At 43.0% G+C, this 19,098-nt stretch overlaps 1 protein-coding gene across 4 annotated transcripts in view; it reads right to left on the reverse strand.

Annotated features, from left to right (window-relative positions):
* AFF1 (AF4/FMR2 family member 1) overlaps positions 1 to 19,098 on the reverse strand; it is a 188,872-nt gene that overhangs the window by 84,515 nt on the left and 85,259 nt on the right. For 3 of the 4 annotated variants that reach the window (XM_032239681.1, XM_032239680.1, XM_032239682.1), the window contains exons 2-3: positions 8,986 to 9,106; positions 7,670 to 8,572 (exon numbers count right to left, since the gene is read on the reverse strand). The exons of the other annotated variant lie outside the window; for it this stretch is intronic. In XM_032239681.1, coding sequence (XP_032095572.1) covers positions 7,670 to 8,572; positions 8,986 to 9,106 — 1,024 coding nt within the window. The remainder of the gene's footprint in view (positions 1 to 7,669; positions 8,573 to 8,985; positions 9,107 to 19,098) is intronic. 4 annotated transcript variants of the gene reach the window in all.

Genomic DNA, 19,098 nt, shown 5'->3' on the forward strand with positions numbered 1-19,098 from the left:
AAAAAAAAAAAAAAAAAAAAAAAATGTTTTTTGGCCCGGCGCGGTGGCTCACACCTGTAATCCAAGCACTTTGGAGGCCAAGGCGGGAGGATCACCTGAAGTCGGGAGTTCAAGACCAGCCTGACCAACATGGGGAAACCCCGTCTTAAAAAAAAAAAAAAAAGTGTTTCTTCAAAAGAATGCCAGGTTCAGCGTGGGCAACACAGCAAGACCTACCTTGTCTCTTCAAAAAAATAAAAATAAATCAGCCAAGCATAGTGCTGTGTGCCTGCAGTCCTAGCTACTCAGGATGCTAAAGTGGGGGCATCATTTGAGCCCAGGAGTTCAAGGCTGAAGTGAGCTGTGATCGTGCCACTGCTCTCCAGCCTGGATGACAGAGTAAGACTTTGTCTCTAAAAATAAAATTTTTAATAAAAATAAAATTAAAGGATTGCCAGTTTCCAGAAATGAAAAGTGGTAGCCTCTACTCAGCCAATAATCTGATTTTTCTCCTAATTTCTCCAGTTTGTAAATACTGGCTAAATGTGTGGGAGGGTGGTAGAGAGAAAGAAAGACAAGCAATCCTACAGGCCAAACTAATTTGTCTGCAGGCCCAACCTAGCCATCAAGCTGCTTGTTTACAGCTTGTGCTCCAAAAAACCTGCCAGTCACTTACTACTATTTTAAAACTATATTTAGATCTTTTCAGGTTTAAAATTTGGCCTCTAAAGTGCAGGTGACTTATTCTTCACGCTTTCTTATAAGTGATTTGGAAGTCATCTGCTCCACGCACCCATGGCAGCAGGGAACCCTGCATACAGATAACCTTACTCTGTTATCAATTTCCTAACACACTTAGGTCACACAGGTCTGCCCAAGCTCACTGAGGTCTAGCTTACAGAACCCGGTTACTACAATAAAACATTTTTAGAAAAGGGAACCTGAAAAGCTAGATAAGATTGTGTCAGAGTCTTTTACCTTCCCTACAAGCTTCCAAATGTTGGGGGCAGAAGACAGACAGACTTGAGATGGGGAGGAAAAGAGGAGGAGCGTCTTGGGGCTCCCACTCCTGTCCTTCTCTCCCAAAACTGCTCTGACGTCCTATTCAGGAGAGAAAACCCCATCCATTGGTTCAGTGTGGTCCTTGTGCCTGAGACCCACATGTCAGGGAGCTTCTTGAGCCACCAGGAGGGGCCCCTCTAGCGCCCTGTGGTCCATCAGCTTTTCCAGAACAGTTGTCATTTCCAGACTACAGAAAAAACTGCATGAGATACAGATTCCTCAGCCCATCTAGGGGAGGGCCTGGGAATTTTTATTTTTAACAACTTGTATTTTTAACAGGCTTCCCAGGTGATTCTCATGTGCTGCCAAGTTTCAGAATAAATGAAAAATTCCCTTTGAACTATGTACTGGACTTATATCCTAGGAAGATTTTTCTAATGGTCTCTGCACATCATGTGGCATAAGCCACTGGCACATGGTCTTCCCTCTTCCTGGTTAAGCCCCAACACTTAACCCCGACTGACACTGCTTAAGCCCCGACACCCCTCACTTGGGCCACTCCCACTCCAATTCACCTTCAGCTCTCATTCAAATAGTACTTCCTCAGAGAAGCCTTCCTCAGCTCCTTAGTTCTAAGTCACAATCCCCTCTTACAGCTCTTATAAGAGCTTGCAGTTTCCCTTACAGCACTTGTCAAAGCTTCTTACACATGGATCTGAGTGATTACTTCACTAATGTCAGTTTCTAACTGGACAGTTAAGGTCCAACAGGACGGGAACCAACCAGTTTTACCCACCATTAAACACCATCCCCAGAACCAGGCCTGGCACACAACAGGGGCTCAAGATATTTTGGTTAGAATTGCTGAATTCATGATGTGTTTGTGAGAGAGTGAGCTGCTTCAATGTATTTTGAGTGATGCAGAAGCAGGATATGCACCATCGGCATATCCAGAAGTAAACTGCCTGAAGGTTTAGATTATCTCATCATAGGGAAGTCCCCCTTCTTGAGGTTTAAGCTAAATATGGAAGTAGGAAAGAATGTTTGCACATGTGAATGCAAAGTGAATCACTGTCACACAGTTTTCCACTGTGGGTTAATTCATGCAGTTGTTAGGCTGGTAGTTTATTGAAAATAGGAGGCTCAACTTAAGAGCTGCAATGAATCAAAGTGGTCCAACGATAAATTTATACTTGGGTCTTAGAAATTAGATGCAAGAATCTGGTAACAAAATGTTCCTAATGTGATGTCACAAGAGGCCACAAGGAAAAGAGCAATGGCTTTGCAGAAATCAGTCACAATCAGGACTCAAAGCCAGACTGATCTGGAGGAGGAATGAAGTAAGACCATAAGGACTCTTAGGTACACATGCTCAGTCCCAAGGTTTTAAATACCTACAAAATAAATACAAACAAATCTCAAATTCGACAGCTATTTATGACTGCCACTTGTCATCTCTACCTGGATATACAACAGCATCTCAAACTTAACACATGAACTTAATGTATGACACAACTAGAGCTCTTAGTTTTCCATGTCATTTCCCTCTTGGTAGCTGGTATCATCCCATCATCCTTGCCTTTCAAATAAAAAGCCTATCAGCCTTGGTTGATGTCTCACCTCCCCTCACCTCAGGCCACTCTTATCTCCAGTCAATCACAAAGCCCTATCAGTTCCCTGCTACGCAGATCTAGAATTTGTCCACTTCGCACCACGCCCATGGCTAGCTACTATCCTACCCCAAGCCACTATCATTTCCCACCTCCCAACTGGTCTCCCTGCTTCCACCTTTGCCCCCTCTAATCCATTTCCCACCCAGGAACCAGAGTTACAGTATTCTTAAAAGGAAAAAAAAAGTAGGTATGTCCCTCCCCTGCTCAAAATTACCCGATGGTCTCCATCACAAAAATAATATCAAATGCTTTTCATGGCCAAGAAGGCCCCTGTGGTCTTACTCCTTCCCATGTCTCCATTGAGAGCAAGAGCTCTCAATGTTCCAGCCATATTCCCCTCATTTCTGTTTATTTTTGGTGGGGGTGGAAGGGGGCCAGTTGAGACAGGTCTCGCTCTATCGCTTAGGCTGGAGTTCAGTGGCAGTATCTCGGCTCACTGCAACCTCAGCCTCTCAGGCTCAAGTGATCCTTCTATCTCAGCCTCCTCAGTAGCTGAGACTACCTTTTTTTGTAGAGATAGCACCTCACTATGTTGCCCAGGCTGGTCTTGAATTCCTGGGCTCAAGTGATCCTCCCACCTGGCCTCCTAATGTGCCGGGATTAACAAGGCCATTCCTTTCCCCAAATTCAGGCCTTTGCACTTGTTTTCTCTGCCTGAAATGAAATGCCTCTCTAAGCTCTGCATGACTGACACATGTTTATCCTCCAGGTCTCTGTGAAAGTTGCCTCCTCAAAGGGGCCTGTGCTAACCAACATTTTTAAGTCAGCCTCCTCTGACTCATCTTATCCTCATCACCCTCTTTACTTCTTACAGCACTCTTACCAACAGCTATGACTTCCTTATATTTCTATTATCAATGCCCCCTGATTAGAATAGAAGGCCTATGGGACTACGGATCTGTCTAGCTTGATCTCACTCTATCACCAAGAGCTTAGTACAATGCATGGAACATAGTTTGGGTGGTAGGGGGTTGGGTTGGGTGTGTGTGTGTGTGTGTGTGTGTGTGTCTGTCTGTTTGTAGGTGTTAATATCAGTTTGTTGAATGGATTTTTTTAAAAAGGCAGAATGATGAAAGATAAAGTGCGGCCAAGAAACACACAGGAAATGAAACTCACTGTATCCTCCATGGCTCTGCTGTAGGTTCAGTTGCGGTGACAAAGTACAACTCCTCTGGTCAAAAACACAAACATCTCACCACTGTCACCACTGCTGCCACCAAACAGCAAGTCAAAAGAACTGAGTGTTCTGGCTCTGGCTCTGGCTCTGATATTAACTACAACTTTGACAAAATGAAAGACTTTACCCTCTTAGACCTTATCTGCAAAATGAAAGAGCTGTATGTTTAGCTTTAAAATTCAAACATTCTAAATTCAGTATATGATTTGGTATACCCATCTCTGCTTATTCAACTTCTCCTTTTCCATAAAAAGCCTACCTAGCACATACATCCTGTATCCGAAACCTGTGTCTAGGCATACCTTCCCACCTCCACATTCCATCCCAACACACCCAGCCTCGGGGTCCACGTGCATGAGCACTCAGAGATGCCATGGTTTCTCCCTCTTTCACTTGTTATCTCTAGACAGAAAAGAGCAATATAAAGAAATCTCAATCTTCCCAACTGGGCAGGTCCACCTCTGATGTGGCAACTCTGCAGCTGGGAGGGATCCACATGAGATTGCAGAGTTCCAGCCCTGGCCTCAGATTGGTCACTTCACACTGCTAGACATCTTCCAGCTGACGTAAAACTAAAACTGACACTCCCAGAGAAAAACCAAATGCAGATTTTTGTGGTCCAGGCTTCTAGTCAGAAACTGACCTTTTGATAAATTTTTCCCTTAGGATCTTTGGAAGATTTAAACTTTAATTCTGAGAAAGACTTATTCCAGAGAAGGATATAAGTTTTTAGAGTACCAACTAAAACATAAAACCAAGTATTTCCCATGATGGGAAAGGAAAAGACAAACAGTAAAGAATCCAGGTGGCTAGAGAATGAACAAAAAGAGCGGCTTTCCAATTTGGGTTCATTTGTAAAATTACTGTTTCACAGAAGTAGTGGGAAGGGGTGTGGAAGAAATGAAACAAACCACAAAACCCAACTATCGAGCGCTAGGAAAGAGAAAATTTCCTCTGACTTGCCTTAGGACCAATTCAGCAAATAAAGGAAAATCATTCAGCTACTGTCACACCCTCTTCTCCCAGCTCTACCAAGAGCCAGCTTCCCCTCTGCCCCAAATCCAAAAGCAACCCAGGCTATTGCTAATATTCTCACATATATTCAAAGTTTACCTGCTCTGGAGCTAATTCTCACATTTTTGGTCCCACATCTCTATACTTTCCTTCGGTTCACCGGAATAATATTCCTTGGATTCACAAGAAACATTAAAATTTGAAATTTAAAATTGAACTATTTTTTTTAAACTTTAAAAAATAACCATTTTGCTAGGTGTGTAAACAGAAAATTGATGCTAAGTCTGTGAAACATGAGATCTTCGTTAAAAGAGCAAAATCAAATCCAAACCCTGACCAGAGAGCACCAAGATCCCTGCTTCCTGGATTGACAACTCCATTCCACCCTCTGGGCTCCTCATTTGCCCTCACATGGGTCACATAGGGCCCTCCATCTGTCTGGCCTCCTCAGTTCCATCCTCCCACTCACCAACAGCGCCACGGGGCTCCCAGGCAGTTGGTACCACAGCTGCCACTGCCTGGCATGAGAACTCTGGCCAAGGCCAGAGGGAGCCATCGCCTTAAAGGGAATGCTGACTGCAAACAGAGGCCGCAGATGAAAAGGTTTACTTCTGCTCCATTGTTGATAGCAGATGCACTGGTGCCAAGAAAACCTCCATTCTTCAACAAATTTATGGAGGATTTTGTTCCTCAGAAAACATGCAAGAGCCAATTAACATATTCCTATGTTTGAAATATGTATTAAATATGAGGGGTTTTAAGACACTGGAGAATCTCAATTCAGCCTACTGATTTCCACCCAAGAAAGAAGTAAGCTAAACAGAATCCTCTCCCAGGAAACCTAGGGCTGAATTACGCAGGTTCTTTAAGCATGTAGTACCAGAGACAGAAAACTCAATTGTTCTCTAATTGTTTCATGAGTGTAGGCTGATCTCTACACTAATCTGTCCTACAGCAGCGACCAATTTCTCTGGCACAGAATCTTACGCTTCAGCATATGGTTGGGCATTTGGTAGACAATACAAATATTTGCTAATTTGTCTTAAAATTGTTTTAAAGCAATGTTTTAGGTTTGTTATTTTTAGAAAGAATGTTAAGTTGTCCCTTTGGCATTTTTTTTTAAAACTGGGAACACAGAGCTAACCCTATTTGATAAAGAAAGCAAAGAAACTCTCATTGAGTTCTTTATTGACTGAATTAGAAGGCAGGCAGAGTGACTGTTCTGAGGACAGAGGATCTTACTTGATTCTGCCTTCATGCAGCCACCTACCCTACCTCCATCACAGCACAAAATGTTCAATAAATGGCTCAATGCATTAAATCTTCGTAAGTTAGGGTCAAAGGTGCAGTTCTGCCATTGGTTTTCCTCCTCCTTATTTTTCCTTGGCCCCCAAACAAGTCACATTTGGAAGACATCTGGAGGCACTCACAGCTCAAGAGCTCAGTGAGGATGGAACTCCAAACTCCCTCTTCTTCCCTTTTTTTGAGACAGAGTTTTGCTCTTGTTGCCCAGGCTGGAGTGCAATGGCACAATCTCGGCGCACCACAACCTCCACGTCCCGGGTTCAAGCAGTTCTGCCTCAGCCTACTGAGTAGCTGGGATTACAGGCATGTACCACTATGCTTAGCAAATTTTGTATTTTAGTAGAGAAACGGTCAGGTTGGGTCTCGAACTCCTGACCCCTGGTGATCCACGTGCCTCAGCCTCCCAAAGTGCTGGGATTACAGTCGTAAGCCACAGAACCTGGCCTCCAACCCCCACTCTTCTAAACCGGTAGTTGACACTAGAAAGTTACAGATTGTCCTCCTGGAAGATAAAGGTTATTTTTCCAGGTAGGAATCCCCCCTCCACCTAAGGAATTTTACTTCCCAGCATTAAGTAAGACATATCTGGATGGCGCAAATGTCTTTGAGCAATAAAGATGCAAATTAGAATGTTTATACAATAGATGTAACTAAACCACAGACTTTACATTAAAAGATAAGTTTTAAAATTCACTTCAAACATTTCACTTGGCACTACTAATCTTAATTTTGGAGAAACTGGTACCACTGTAAAATTCAGTGATAGGATATGTGCTCTGCGTCTCCTCATCCAAACACAATGCTGCTGTTTATCCACGAAGTAGAAAAATGAATTTTTTTTCTTGGTTTTAAAAAATACATCATTTGGGTTACTTTTGAAACCCATAGTTAAATAATATTCTATATTATATTTGTGACTCACTCTCAAGTGAAATGTTACCATACACCCACTCTTCTTTTTCAGGTGATAAATAATAAAATATTACAACAGAACTTTAGTTACAAAGTTCCTTACAATTTGCAGGGAAGAAGTCCTTTTAAAATAATAAAAATTAAGAGACTCTGTCATCTTGTTTTTACTTTTTTACAGTTTAGGTCTCAGGAAAAACTGAGTCTGAGGAAATACTAATCAAAAAAATCTTTTTCTTCACATTGTTACGTCAGTGTCTCCCAAAACAATAAATAAGACACCTGAAAACCTTCCTGAAACTTTCTGGTAACCAAAATCTTCTCTATCTTGATTGGGTTTTGGATCCTCTATGTTTCACTGTGTATAAACTTTGGCTCAATAAAAAGGTTCCGTAAGCCTTTCTGCAAACCGCATTTCAATATCTATCATCAGTAGTCCATCTCAGATCTGAGATTTTCATGGGTTATTAACAAGACCCTAAAGCCAAAAAGAAATCCCCTACCCAAAAGCCATGGACTAACAGCCCCACCTTGCCCCACCTCCTCTGGACATTTTCATCTCAAATCTGTCTTCAAATTTGAATTGCCGAAGATAAGAAATTCCACACACCTCAACTGACTGAGAAGGCATCTTCAGTTTGGTGAGCTTGACTTTGGCAGGCACTTTCAAGTCTGTTTTCTCAAAGGTCTGCTGTCGATAGTCCTCCGGCAGTGGTTTCAGTTCAGGAGATTCACTAGGAGCCTGATCTTGACCATCCATGGGCCGGACATAAGCCGTGGGCTTCTGCTGCATTGCAACACTTTTTGAGGGTAGGGAGGGAGGTGGAAATGACTGAGAAGGTGGCTGGGGAGGGGCCACCAAACTGTCTTGAGGGATCTCTTTATCATGGACTTTCACTGCTATGTCCTTGGGAGATTTGGCTGGGCAGTAGCCCTTACTGTTATTGTTGCTGCCATGAGCCTTGCTGCTTCCTTGTGTACGAGGAAGAGTTTGTTGGTTGGAATGTATAGGTGACAAAGGGGGAACTGGGGACGGCAAAGAGGAGATTAACGGAGAAATCTCCCTCTCTGGAGCCGAGTCTGCCACCGAAGCACAATGGTCTCCATCAGTTCTTCGGTCACCTTTCTTGTGATGAGTAGAGTTGTACCCCTCCTGACCAAGGCGATCCTGGGTCAGGTGCTGGCTGTCTGGTGGGCCATAGCTTTTGGCATGGATACTTGGCATTGGTTCAGTTCTTGGCTGCGCCATCTTTGGGTTGTGGCTAATGCTGCCAACAGAAAGTGGTCCAGATGCAGGAGTGTGAATGGACTGGTGGTGGACGCTAGTGTGGAAGGAGTTGGATGGAATGCCGCTCCCCTTATCAGGAATTAAAGGATACTTCGGCTTTCCCAATCTAGTTTCAGAAGCATCCAAGCAATGAGTATGGGACTTAGTACTAAGGAACTCCTTCACTTCTTCATAGTTTCCCAGCATGTTCTGTATTCGACTAGATAGCTCATCACCTTTTGCTGTCTGGAAAAAAAAGAATTAGAGAATGAAAAAAACTAAGAAAAACTATCATTTAACAAACCACGGTACATAATACTATTAAGGAAAAAAACTCTGAACTTCATGTATGACATATAGAATTTAATGTGCCATTTTAACTCAATTCTCTTGTTGAGAAGACTACCATGGACACATATTAGTAATTGTAGGAGACTAACGTTACAAAAGAAAACCACAAACTTTGGTAATTCTGACCAACAACATTCAAAGAATTTTCATACTTTGTTTTCAAAAACAATCTCTAGAGTAAGTTAGAGTAAGTTATCTTATTTGCACAGCTGTGACCCTTGTTCGAACTCAATTATACTGAATTGTTTCATCACAGGGTTCAAGATTGTGATAAATCAGACCTTCAACTGCTAGTATTCAGTAAATACCTTGTAGGGCTCTCCAAACAGGGGAATCTTTTCAGGAAATGTCTCTTTCTCTTGGTGAGCTTCCTGGTTGCGTCTTTCCTTCTCTCTAATTCGAAGCAGGTTTCTGTCGTCATTGTACAAACTGTTTCAGATGCCACAAAAGAATGAAAACAATAAAATTTATCAGTCTCCAAGTTTTGTCATGGATACATGCATTCAATGAGGGAGGAAGGCAGGTCTGGGAAGAAGCAATGATAACAGCTGTGATTTAAAGAAAGTCTAAGTCCCTTAACCCAGCCTTAGGCTGAGGCCTCAGTCACTCGGCTGTGACCCTCCAGACTCTGGTCCTGGCTCCCAGAACCCAAGCATTCACTCTGGGCTATGGTCTCCATCATGACTCAGGACTAATTCCAAACTGAACAGCCTTTTATAGGCAGCGGTGGAACCAAGACAAGATTAATGATATTTTTATTTTCAGCTTGCAAAATATGGGTTAGAGGTGGAAGCTTTTCATCTGCAGGAGTCAGCAGGATGTGAACTTTAGAAAGGCTGTTTTCCTGGATCAGTAGCATACATTTTGAAAGATTAAAATCAAAAGGCTTATTTCATAATTAAAAGATTACCAGGCACCCAAAACAGCGTTTACTTTATTCTCCGTCTACTCTACTGGGAGTGTCTTGGCATGTAAACCCCACAAAAATGATTTTTATTGCTCATTTCAAATGTCAAGGATGAGAAAATCCAATTATAGATGTCAGCTCTACCTATGGAGAACGACTTATAATCTGACTGCCCTACTTTAACCACATAAAAATGTACCCTAAATCATCAGCCCTTGCACCAAAGGGGTTAAACAGCAGTCAGCAAGAAACAAATCAGAGATTGGAGACCCAAAGGCATGCTGTTTTATCCAACACGTAAACCAAAAGTGGGCTTGCCTCACTGTCAGCAGCACAGGCCACCTCCCAACCCTCATATGATTTAAAAATGAAATAACTATAAAATAACTTCTGTCTTCATAGACTTGCTCCTAGGGAATTTACTGAATGTTTTCTCCCAGTGCCATTTGAACAAACAGGAAAATATTTTAGCGTCTAGCTAAGGTTGTCAGTACCTTCGGAAACTCTAGCCCTGATGTCAGACACCCTTCCCCAACCCCTTTCCTGGCCTCTTGGCTCTCTTCTGACTTCTCTTATTTCCTCTGACAAGAGCCTATTGGTCTCCCTGCATCCCCCACATCTTATCCCTCTAATCCAGCCTTCTCATGAAAAGAAACCTGATCTAAAGCCCTGGTTCTCATGTCACTATCCATATTTTAAAGTAAAGAGCATTTGATGGCTCTTTACTACTGCAGAATAAACTCTATACATTTATGCTTTGGCATTAAAATGCCACCGTAATCTGGCACAGATCTACTCTCTAGAAATTATCCACTGTCCCCCTGCAGGCCTGCCACATGCATTCTACTTGACAGTCAGTCAGTTATGTCCATCCCCTGAACATACCCTGTAAGGCAGCCTCTTGCTCTAATTTCCACCAGGCCCTCTTTACTGAAAGATTACAATTTCTTCCAGGGACAGCTTCCTTAGAAAGTATGACTCTCTTATAAACCACCTCTATATTCCAGTCACACCTGACTACTCCCCATTCCTCAGTGATATCCTAGACTTTGATGCTTTCATTCCAGTCACAAATTTCCAGTGCCTCTCTCCACCACACGCCCCCATCCTTGATTTTCAACTTCCAGCAAATCTCTGGAATGATTCAAATCTCACTCACTCTAAAGGCTTCCTCAAATCCCCCAAGAATGTGCTTACCTAACACATCATTAGCTCTCTCTCCTCCTCCCCTGCCCCCTAGCATATGAACTCCATCAGAATAGAACCTCCCAAATTTGCCACCTCTCTTGGTGCCAAAGCATGGTACTCTGCATAGAAGGTAATTGTTATGTATTTTTAGGTTTAAGAAACACCCACTAGGGGCCAGGCAGAGCAGCTCATGCTTGTAATCCCAGCACTTTGGGAGGTCGAGGTCAGGAGTTTGAGATCAGCCTGGCTAACATGGTGAAACCCTGTTTCTACTGAAAATACAAAAAATTAGCCGGGTGTGGTAGCCCGGGCCTATGATCCCAGCTACTCGGGAGGCTGAGGCAGGAGAATGGTTTGTACCTGGGAAGCGGAGGTTGCAGTGAGCCGAGATCATGCCATCATGCCACTGCACTCCAGCCTGAGCAACAGAGAAAGACTCCGTCTCAAAAAAAAAAAAAAAAAAAAGCTACTACTACACTTATAGTATACTTTTATAAACTTACATTTTTCAAAAAAGATTTAATGCTGGAAGACACATGCAAAAATTATTTTTAAAAATCATTTAAAAAGTAATCTAGTAGCTCTATAACCTTTCAATCTATGGGGGTAGGATGCAGGGAGAGAAGTTAGCTGCCTGACTCTGAATTCGCTATGATGTAGTGAAGAATTATCTCCTTAGGCCAGGCATGGTGGCTCACACCTGTAATCCCAGCACTTTGAGAGGCTGAGGTGGGCGGGTCACAAGGTCAAGAGATTGAGACCATCCTGGCCAACACAGTGAAACCCTGTCTCTACTAAAAATACAAAAATTAGCTGGACATGGTAGCGTGTGCCTATAGTCCCAGCTACTGGGGAGGCTGAAGCAGGACAATCTATTGAACCCGGGAGGCAGAGGTTGCAGTGAGCCAAGATCACGCCACTGTACTGCAGCCTTGTGATACAGAGCAAAACTCCGTCTCAAAAAAAAAAGGCTGGGCACAGTGGCTCACACCTGTAATCCCACCACTTTGGGAGGCAAAGGTGGGCAAGATCACAAGGTCAGAAGTTCAAGACCAGTCTGACCAACATGGTGAAACCCCGTCTCTACTAAAAATACAAAAATTAGCCAGGCGTGGTGGGGCGCACCTGTTATCCCAGCTACTCAGGAGGCTGAGGCAGGAGAATCACTTGAACCTGGGAGGCAGAGGTTGCAGTGAGCTGAGATCACACCACTGCACTCCAGCCTGGGCGACAGAGCGAGACTCCATCTCAAAAACAGAAAAAACAAAAAATTATCTCCTTAGACCTGTGCATCAAAAACTTTTCCTAGATGATGGATATTGCAATAGACGATTTTAAAAGAACTCTTAAAACCAAAAAGTAATAACTTATGCTAGTGAAAATACTGAAAAGCAGCAGCTGCTGTACCAGAAACTGGTCATGGAGTCTTCTGTAATGGAGTCTGAGTCTCACCTGTTTCAGACAGTTAAACTTACTTCTGGCTGGCAGTAGCACACTGGCCTCGATGACACCCAATTCCTTTCCACTATTTAATGATTTTGGTAATTCCTCTTGTTAATTCAAAAGATCACATGCCATCATTAGCATATAACCATAGAAGCCAAGTAAGCAGGTTGATCAGGAAATAATTTCTTTTTTCCTTCAAACTTGTTTTACGGCCACTTTGAGCCGGTCTGCAGGAGGAGCTGAGCAGGCAACTATCCTCTGAGCAACTCTGCTTCTCTTCTCCCAAACTATCCAGTGCATGTACCTTGAAGCAATCAAGACAGGCCGAGCGGTGACTAGGTGGAGGGAAGCTTACCATGGGCATGTGCTTGTCTGCTTGGCTATTTTCTCACCACTAAGGGAATTCTCCCCTCTCCGATGCTGCCACTTGATGCTGCCACTTAGCACGGTGGAGTCCCTATGGCTGGTTGGTATTCACAGCCTTAGGCTCCACTTCACAGGGCAGAGCTCCGCCCCTTCTAAATAAATGCTACCTTTGTCTCAGAGAAGGGAACTCCAAATGGCAATTCTCAGTACAAGATCCAAAAGGGAGGGTGTAAAGAGTTGCACTTCAACTAACAGGCCACTCAGAGTCCTCGATTTTCTCATCAATTCCACACACCCAATTCTCCTTTAACAAAGTTAAGTTGGTTTAAAAATCACTAAAATATTTTTAAATCAATCAGCTCAGCCTTGTATTATTGGCCTTATCTCAGCATCAGTTGGGTTTCTCCCATACTTCCAGATTTTCATTTCAAAATATTGAAAACTGCTACAGAAATAACCAGAAGAACCCAATTAAGCCATTCTTTCACAAAATTCCTAACACTACTTTATTACTATGTGATTCTAAAATCAAGAAATCTCCCACAGGGAGGAAATCCTATTAAATTAAGGATTCTAGTTAATTAAGATTTTACTTCATTAGTGTCAAAAAAATAAAAAATCCACACTAAGATTTTATTGACAGACACATAATTCTACACCTATTTTGAGACAAATTGTCTTTTTTTGATTCACCATCACCCTTCAACTAAAAGCCCTGTAAGTGGTGAGGTTAAAAAAAGGCATCATGGATATCACCGGTAGGATGAGTGTTACAAGGTCCAGGCTTCGTGAAAGAAACTCACTCTCCCCATACTGTCCAACAACTCCCTCTTGGGTCGAACTCACAGAAACTCCTGGGCAGGGCAGAGGAAGACAGAAGACACAGGAAGTTCACAGGAGTAGAGGTAGGCTTTGAGCCCCTGTTCTCAGTTGCCTCCTTTCCCCTTGCAACTAAATGGTTTTGCCAGTCACACTGAATAGTTTTCCGGTTTCTTGTTGCAAATTTGCAATGGCTTAGCAAATGACTGGTTAAAAGCTCCCAGGCAAATCTTTTGTGAATGTTTTCTTTTTCTTGGTTCCATTTTGAGACAAAATAATATGAAATTTTAAAAATAAAAACCCACAATTCATATCATAAGTAAACCTTTGTTCAGCCTATACACGTCATTGATTAAACCAAGGAGTAAGCAAGAAAGGGGCAGATGGGAAAACTTTTTAGTGATAGAATTTAGGAAGTGGCAAATGCCCTATATGATTCACAAACTCTGTAATAACCTTTTTTTTTTTTGAGATGGAGTTTCACTCTGTCGCCCAGGCTAGAGTGCGCTGGTGTCATCTCGGCTCACTACAACCTCTGCCTCCTGGGTTCAAGCTATTCTCCTGTCTCAGCCTCCTGAGTAGATAGGATTAGAGGCACCCACCACCACTCCTGGCTACTTTTTGTATTTTTAGTAGAGACAGGGTTTCACCAAGTTGGCCACGCTGGTCTGGAACTCCTGACCTCAAGTGATGCACCCACCTCAGCCTCCCAAAGTGCTGGGATTACACGCGTGAGCCAGCATGCTGCATGTCAACACCTTTCAATAACTATAAGTTAACTGTCACTTTAATAAAGGTGGTCTTTTTTTGGGGGGTGGGGAAGGGTCCTATGTTCAGGAAAAACATATGCCAACATCAGCCTGGCCATTCTTTCCCACTGTTCCAAATAGAATATAGTGAGTTACAAGTTCTCCTTAGCTGATTTGACATGGTACTGTGCATTAGCTAAGAGGTTTTCAAACCTGAGTCAGTCAGCTGGAGGGTTTGCCAAAAAACAGATCACAGAGACCTACAGAGTTTCTGATGCAGTAGACCTGACATGGGGCCTGAGGCTTGTACGTCGAACAAGTTTCCAGAGGGTCTCCAGGGGTAAAAGACAGCTCATTCTTTTGGGGGCTACCAAAATACAAAAGCAATGATTACAGCAGCAGCAGCCTGGCCAAGGACTGGCATCACTCAGTATGTTAGTCAGCACTGATTTAGGCACTATCGTATCAGTCTTCTATTTAATTTTCACAGCAACCCTGTGAGAGTGGGATTATTAACCCCATGTTCCAAGTGAAAAAAGAAAGCTCACTGATTGACTTGCGGCCAGGAACGGCAGCTCACACCTGTAATCTCAGCACTTTGGCAGGCCAAGGTGGGAGAATCACTTGAGGTCAGACGTTCAAGACCAGCTTGGCCAACATGGCAAAACCCTGTCTCTACTAAAGATACAAAAAATTAACTGGACATGGTGGTACACACCTGTAATTCCAGCTACTCAGGAGGCTGAGGTAGGAGAATTGGTTGAACTGGGGAGGTGAAGGTTGCAGTATGCTGAGATCGCACCACTGCACTCCAGCCTACGTGACAGAGCGAGACTCCATCTCAAAAGTAAAAATTTAAAAATAAAATTAAATTTAAAAACCCGGCTGGGCACGGTGGCTCATGCCTATATCTTATAATCCAGCACTTTGGGAGGCCAAGGGAGGTGGGTCACCTGAGGTCAGGAGTTCGAGACTAGCATGAACAATATGGAGAAGCCCTATCTCTACTAAATACACAAAATTAGCCGGGCATGGTGGTGCATGCCTATAATCCCAGATACTCAGGAGGCTCAGGCAGGAGAATCGCTTGAACCTGCGAGATGGAGGTTACGGTGTGCCGAGATCGCACCACTGCACTCCAACCTGGGTAACAAAAGCGAAACTCCGTCTCAAAAAAAGAGGGGGCAGGGGATTGACTTGCTCACAAATGGTAGGCCTGAACATTTGAACCTTCAAGTACCTGACAAGAAAGCTTATGCTCTCAGCCACATTTCTGCTAGCAAAGCTGTCAGGCTGCATTAAATAGGGCAATGAAAAGACAAAGAAGGTATGCTAAAGTGTGCTAACTTATAACCACTCATAATTCCTTAGTCTCAAAGAAATTTAGTATTATCTCTGCCAGCAGAGTAATCTCAGAGCCCCAAAACTGATGTTTGGTTAAATGGATCCACACAGGCCTATCCTTAAAGAAGGACCTAACAGAGGGCCCCTCTGACAGAAGGATGGCCAACAGCATGAAGCTACTCTTTAAGTTATAAAAACTGTGGGCCAGGCACAGTGGCTCACGCCTGTAATCCCAGCACTTTGGGAGGCCAAGGTGGGCAGATCACCTGAGGTCAGGAGTTTGAGACCAACCTGGCCAACATGGCAAAACGCCGTCTCTACTAAAAATACAAAAAATTGCCAGGCGTGATGGCGGCGCCTGTAATTCCAGCTACTCAGGAGACTGAGGAAGTAGAATCGCTAGAACCCGGGAGGCAGAGGCTGCAGTGAGCCGATATCGCCCCACTGCACTCCAGCCTGGGCAACAGAGTGAGACTCTGTCTCAAAAAAATAAATAACATAAAATAAAAATTAAAACTGTGCTACAATTCTTGTCTTACAGCCTCTGAAGTGCCCCTGGGAAGGAGGATGCAAAGTCTGACCACCCCACAGACACCATGAATTCTACTCTAAGTCTGCACAAATATATTTAGACAGGGAAATAATTCTCTTTTCAGTAGCCAAGTTCTTGTCTTCAGATCACATGCTACTGTCCATCATCTTTTGATACATCAGGTTCAACCTGATGTATCAAAAGATCTCTACAGAATCCATCAAGTCACCTCCTTCATATTTTTTTTAGTTAAGTGAACTAGAAATGGGGGGAGCCACAGGCTTCAATGTCCAGTGCCTGGTGAGAGCAGTCACATGTGAAAACTTGCCATGCAGAACATAAACACTCGAGCCATGTGAGGGTAACTATGCCACAATGTTTCACTGACCAGATCCACCAACTCAGCAAAGGGGCTTGAATGAAGCTTTGGAAATCTAAAACGTGCCAGGATGCTCTCACTTCGGAGAGGTGGTGAAAATCCTGAGGAATTCGGAGCTGCCTGTTCAGCCCCTCAATACAGTCATTTAGTCAACCCCATGCTGGGGCCTGTCAGGGCACATTTACTCTGACTTTTCAAATGCTTCTTGGGGGTAGGGATGGGTGTGTTTAAAATATTGTAGCAAAATGTAAGAAATCACAACTCGGTAAGGATTAGTGAGAGTGATTCCTTTTTCACTCTCCCTTGCACTAAAAAAGGAAATAGCATACTTGGATGAGGAAAACATAGTAACAAAAAGGCCCAAGTTGGGCATGAGACGTAGGGCAGTGTGTTGGCTCTGGTATCATCTGGCTGTAAGCACCTTCTCCCAGGCTGGAGCCCATGGGCCCTGCTGCTAAACTAGGTTAGTCATGCAGGATCGCTGAATGCCATTCGGTGCTTCCATGGCAACTCACGGCCCACAGGGCTGGCTGTGCACAGCTGACTACCCATTTATCACCCTTGACTGGTCACTTCACATAGGCTTTCCTCTGATAGATGTCACCAACTCTCTAGAATTCGGGTTTAAATTTTTAACTCTCTCTTGGATGACAGAGTGTGATGTCTCCTGTATATTTATCTTCACAAGCATGGAGACATGTGGCAGGAAGAAAAGCGAAAATCCTAAATCAACAGTGTACATTAACTCTGGAAAGGATTAAGTCTTATTACTATTTAGAAGCACTATGCCATTCCGATTTGAATGTACAAAGGACAGTGCAACACATAAACACACAAAAGCTGGGCAACCCCAGCTTAGAGGATGGTGAGATAGAGGTCTGTCACAAACAGGGAGGCAAAAAGACAGGATGCTAGGGTTCTTCCTCACCATGCAAATGACTTTTTTATTTTAAAAGCCATCTCTCAACTTTTTAAGTCCATCTTTTGGCCTTTTGTTTCCACATTCCCCTATTCCTACCATCTAACATGCAGGAAACATTTTTCACACATTGACTTCATGAAAAAACATCAACGTACTCCAAAGCGCAGTATTAGTTTGACTTCCAAATACAATTTAAACATGAGAAATCAAAGTGGCTCCATGTCTGAAGGCAGGAAAAAACGTTGCTTCAAAGAATGGGGAATTTTTTTCTCTCCCCATCCATGTGAAAGAATTTGTAACAAACTTTCTCATAATAAAAATCACTCAGCTAAATTGTCACAGGTTTTTCACTCTCAATACCTAACATGCAGAATGTTCTTAAAATTTATAAAGGAAGTAATCAGAGACTTGATCCTAAAGCAAAATCTTACAATCTGATTTCATATTAAAAGTATCAGTCAAATACAATGACAAAATAGCACGACGTCAGTTGTTTTCCTGGAAGAGCCCCCAGGGGATTATCTCATATATTAGCACTCTATGCTACTCACCTCTGTTTGCCACAGAAGGTTCAGCCTTATTATAATTTATTGTAATCATTATTTTTAAAGTTTTATGTGACCCCATTTTGCAAAATTAAATCAATCTTTAAAACACTGCCCACATAACTTCTTGCCATTCTCCTCTGGGAAGGTGATACATGACAGTGAAATTTATATTCTTTGTACCCATCATAAACTCCAGAACTCAGAGTCAGTGAGATAGTTTGCATATCTTAAATACAACCTCAAAGTTTTAAATTGACAAAGACTCTACACTTGGGCAAACATGACTAAAAAGTCACATCAATTCTAAGGAGAGACACGGTCATTTACCTCTCAAAATGAACTTTCCAGGTACTTCTGTATGCCTGTTAACATGCAGCAAAGATCTGAAAGATACATTTCACAAAAACCTACCAAGCAGGGCCAGGCGAGGTGGCTCACACCTGTAATCCCAGCACTTTGGGAGGCTGAGGCAGGTGGATCTTAATTGAGGTCAGGAGTTCAAGGCTAGCCTGGTGAACACGGTAAAACCCCGTCTCTACCAAAAACACCAAAAATTAGTCAGGTGTGGTGGCAGAAGCCTGTAATCCCAGCTACTCAGGAGGCTGATGCAGGAGATTGCTTGCACCCAGGAGGTGGAGGTTGCACTGAGCCGAGATCGTGCCACTGCCTTCAGCCTGGGCAATATCTTACCGGCTCTGAGTCCTGGAGAGAGTTTATAGGCAAGACATGGGGGGGGGGGGGGGGGGGACCCTACCAAGCAGCATCAGATCAGGGATAAAGAAATACTGGAGTGTTAATCATTTTTACAATAACTCTCATTAGAAGCTCTGAAAACTGATTTTGGGTTCTGAACTCAGATTGTTAGCAAGTAATTTTAGATCCATCTTCGTAAAGCAGAATCTCAAATTAGCTGGGCATGGTGACACATGCCTATAGTCCCAACTACTTGGGAAGCTGAGATAGGAGGATCACTTGAGCCTGAGAGACAGAAGTTGTAGTAAACCGAGGTCACACCCTGCACTCCAGCCTCAGTGACAGAGCAAAACAGAGCAAGAAGCTGTCTCCAAAAAAAAAAAAAAAAAAAAAAGGAGGTGGAGAGAGAAAAAAAGCATTCAAACACCAGCAGCTGATGTTTTTTAATTGGGGTTGTCAATATAACCCATTTTGTTTCTCTTTATAGATCTCCTAAATTATTTTGAGAGGCATTTTTTACCTTACATA

Source organism: Sapajus apella, unplaced genomic scaffold (genome assembly GCF_009761245.1).
Source record: "Sapajus apella isolate SASKATOON/1434 unplaced genomic scaffold, GSC_monkey_1.0 scaffold45, whole genome shotgun sequence".
In the NCBI taxonomy this organism is placed as follows: Eukaryota; Metazoa; Chordata; class Mammalia; order Primates; family Cebidae; genus Sapajus; species Sapajus apella.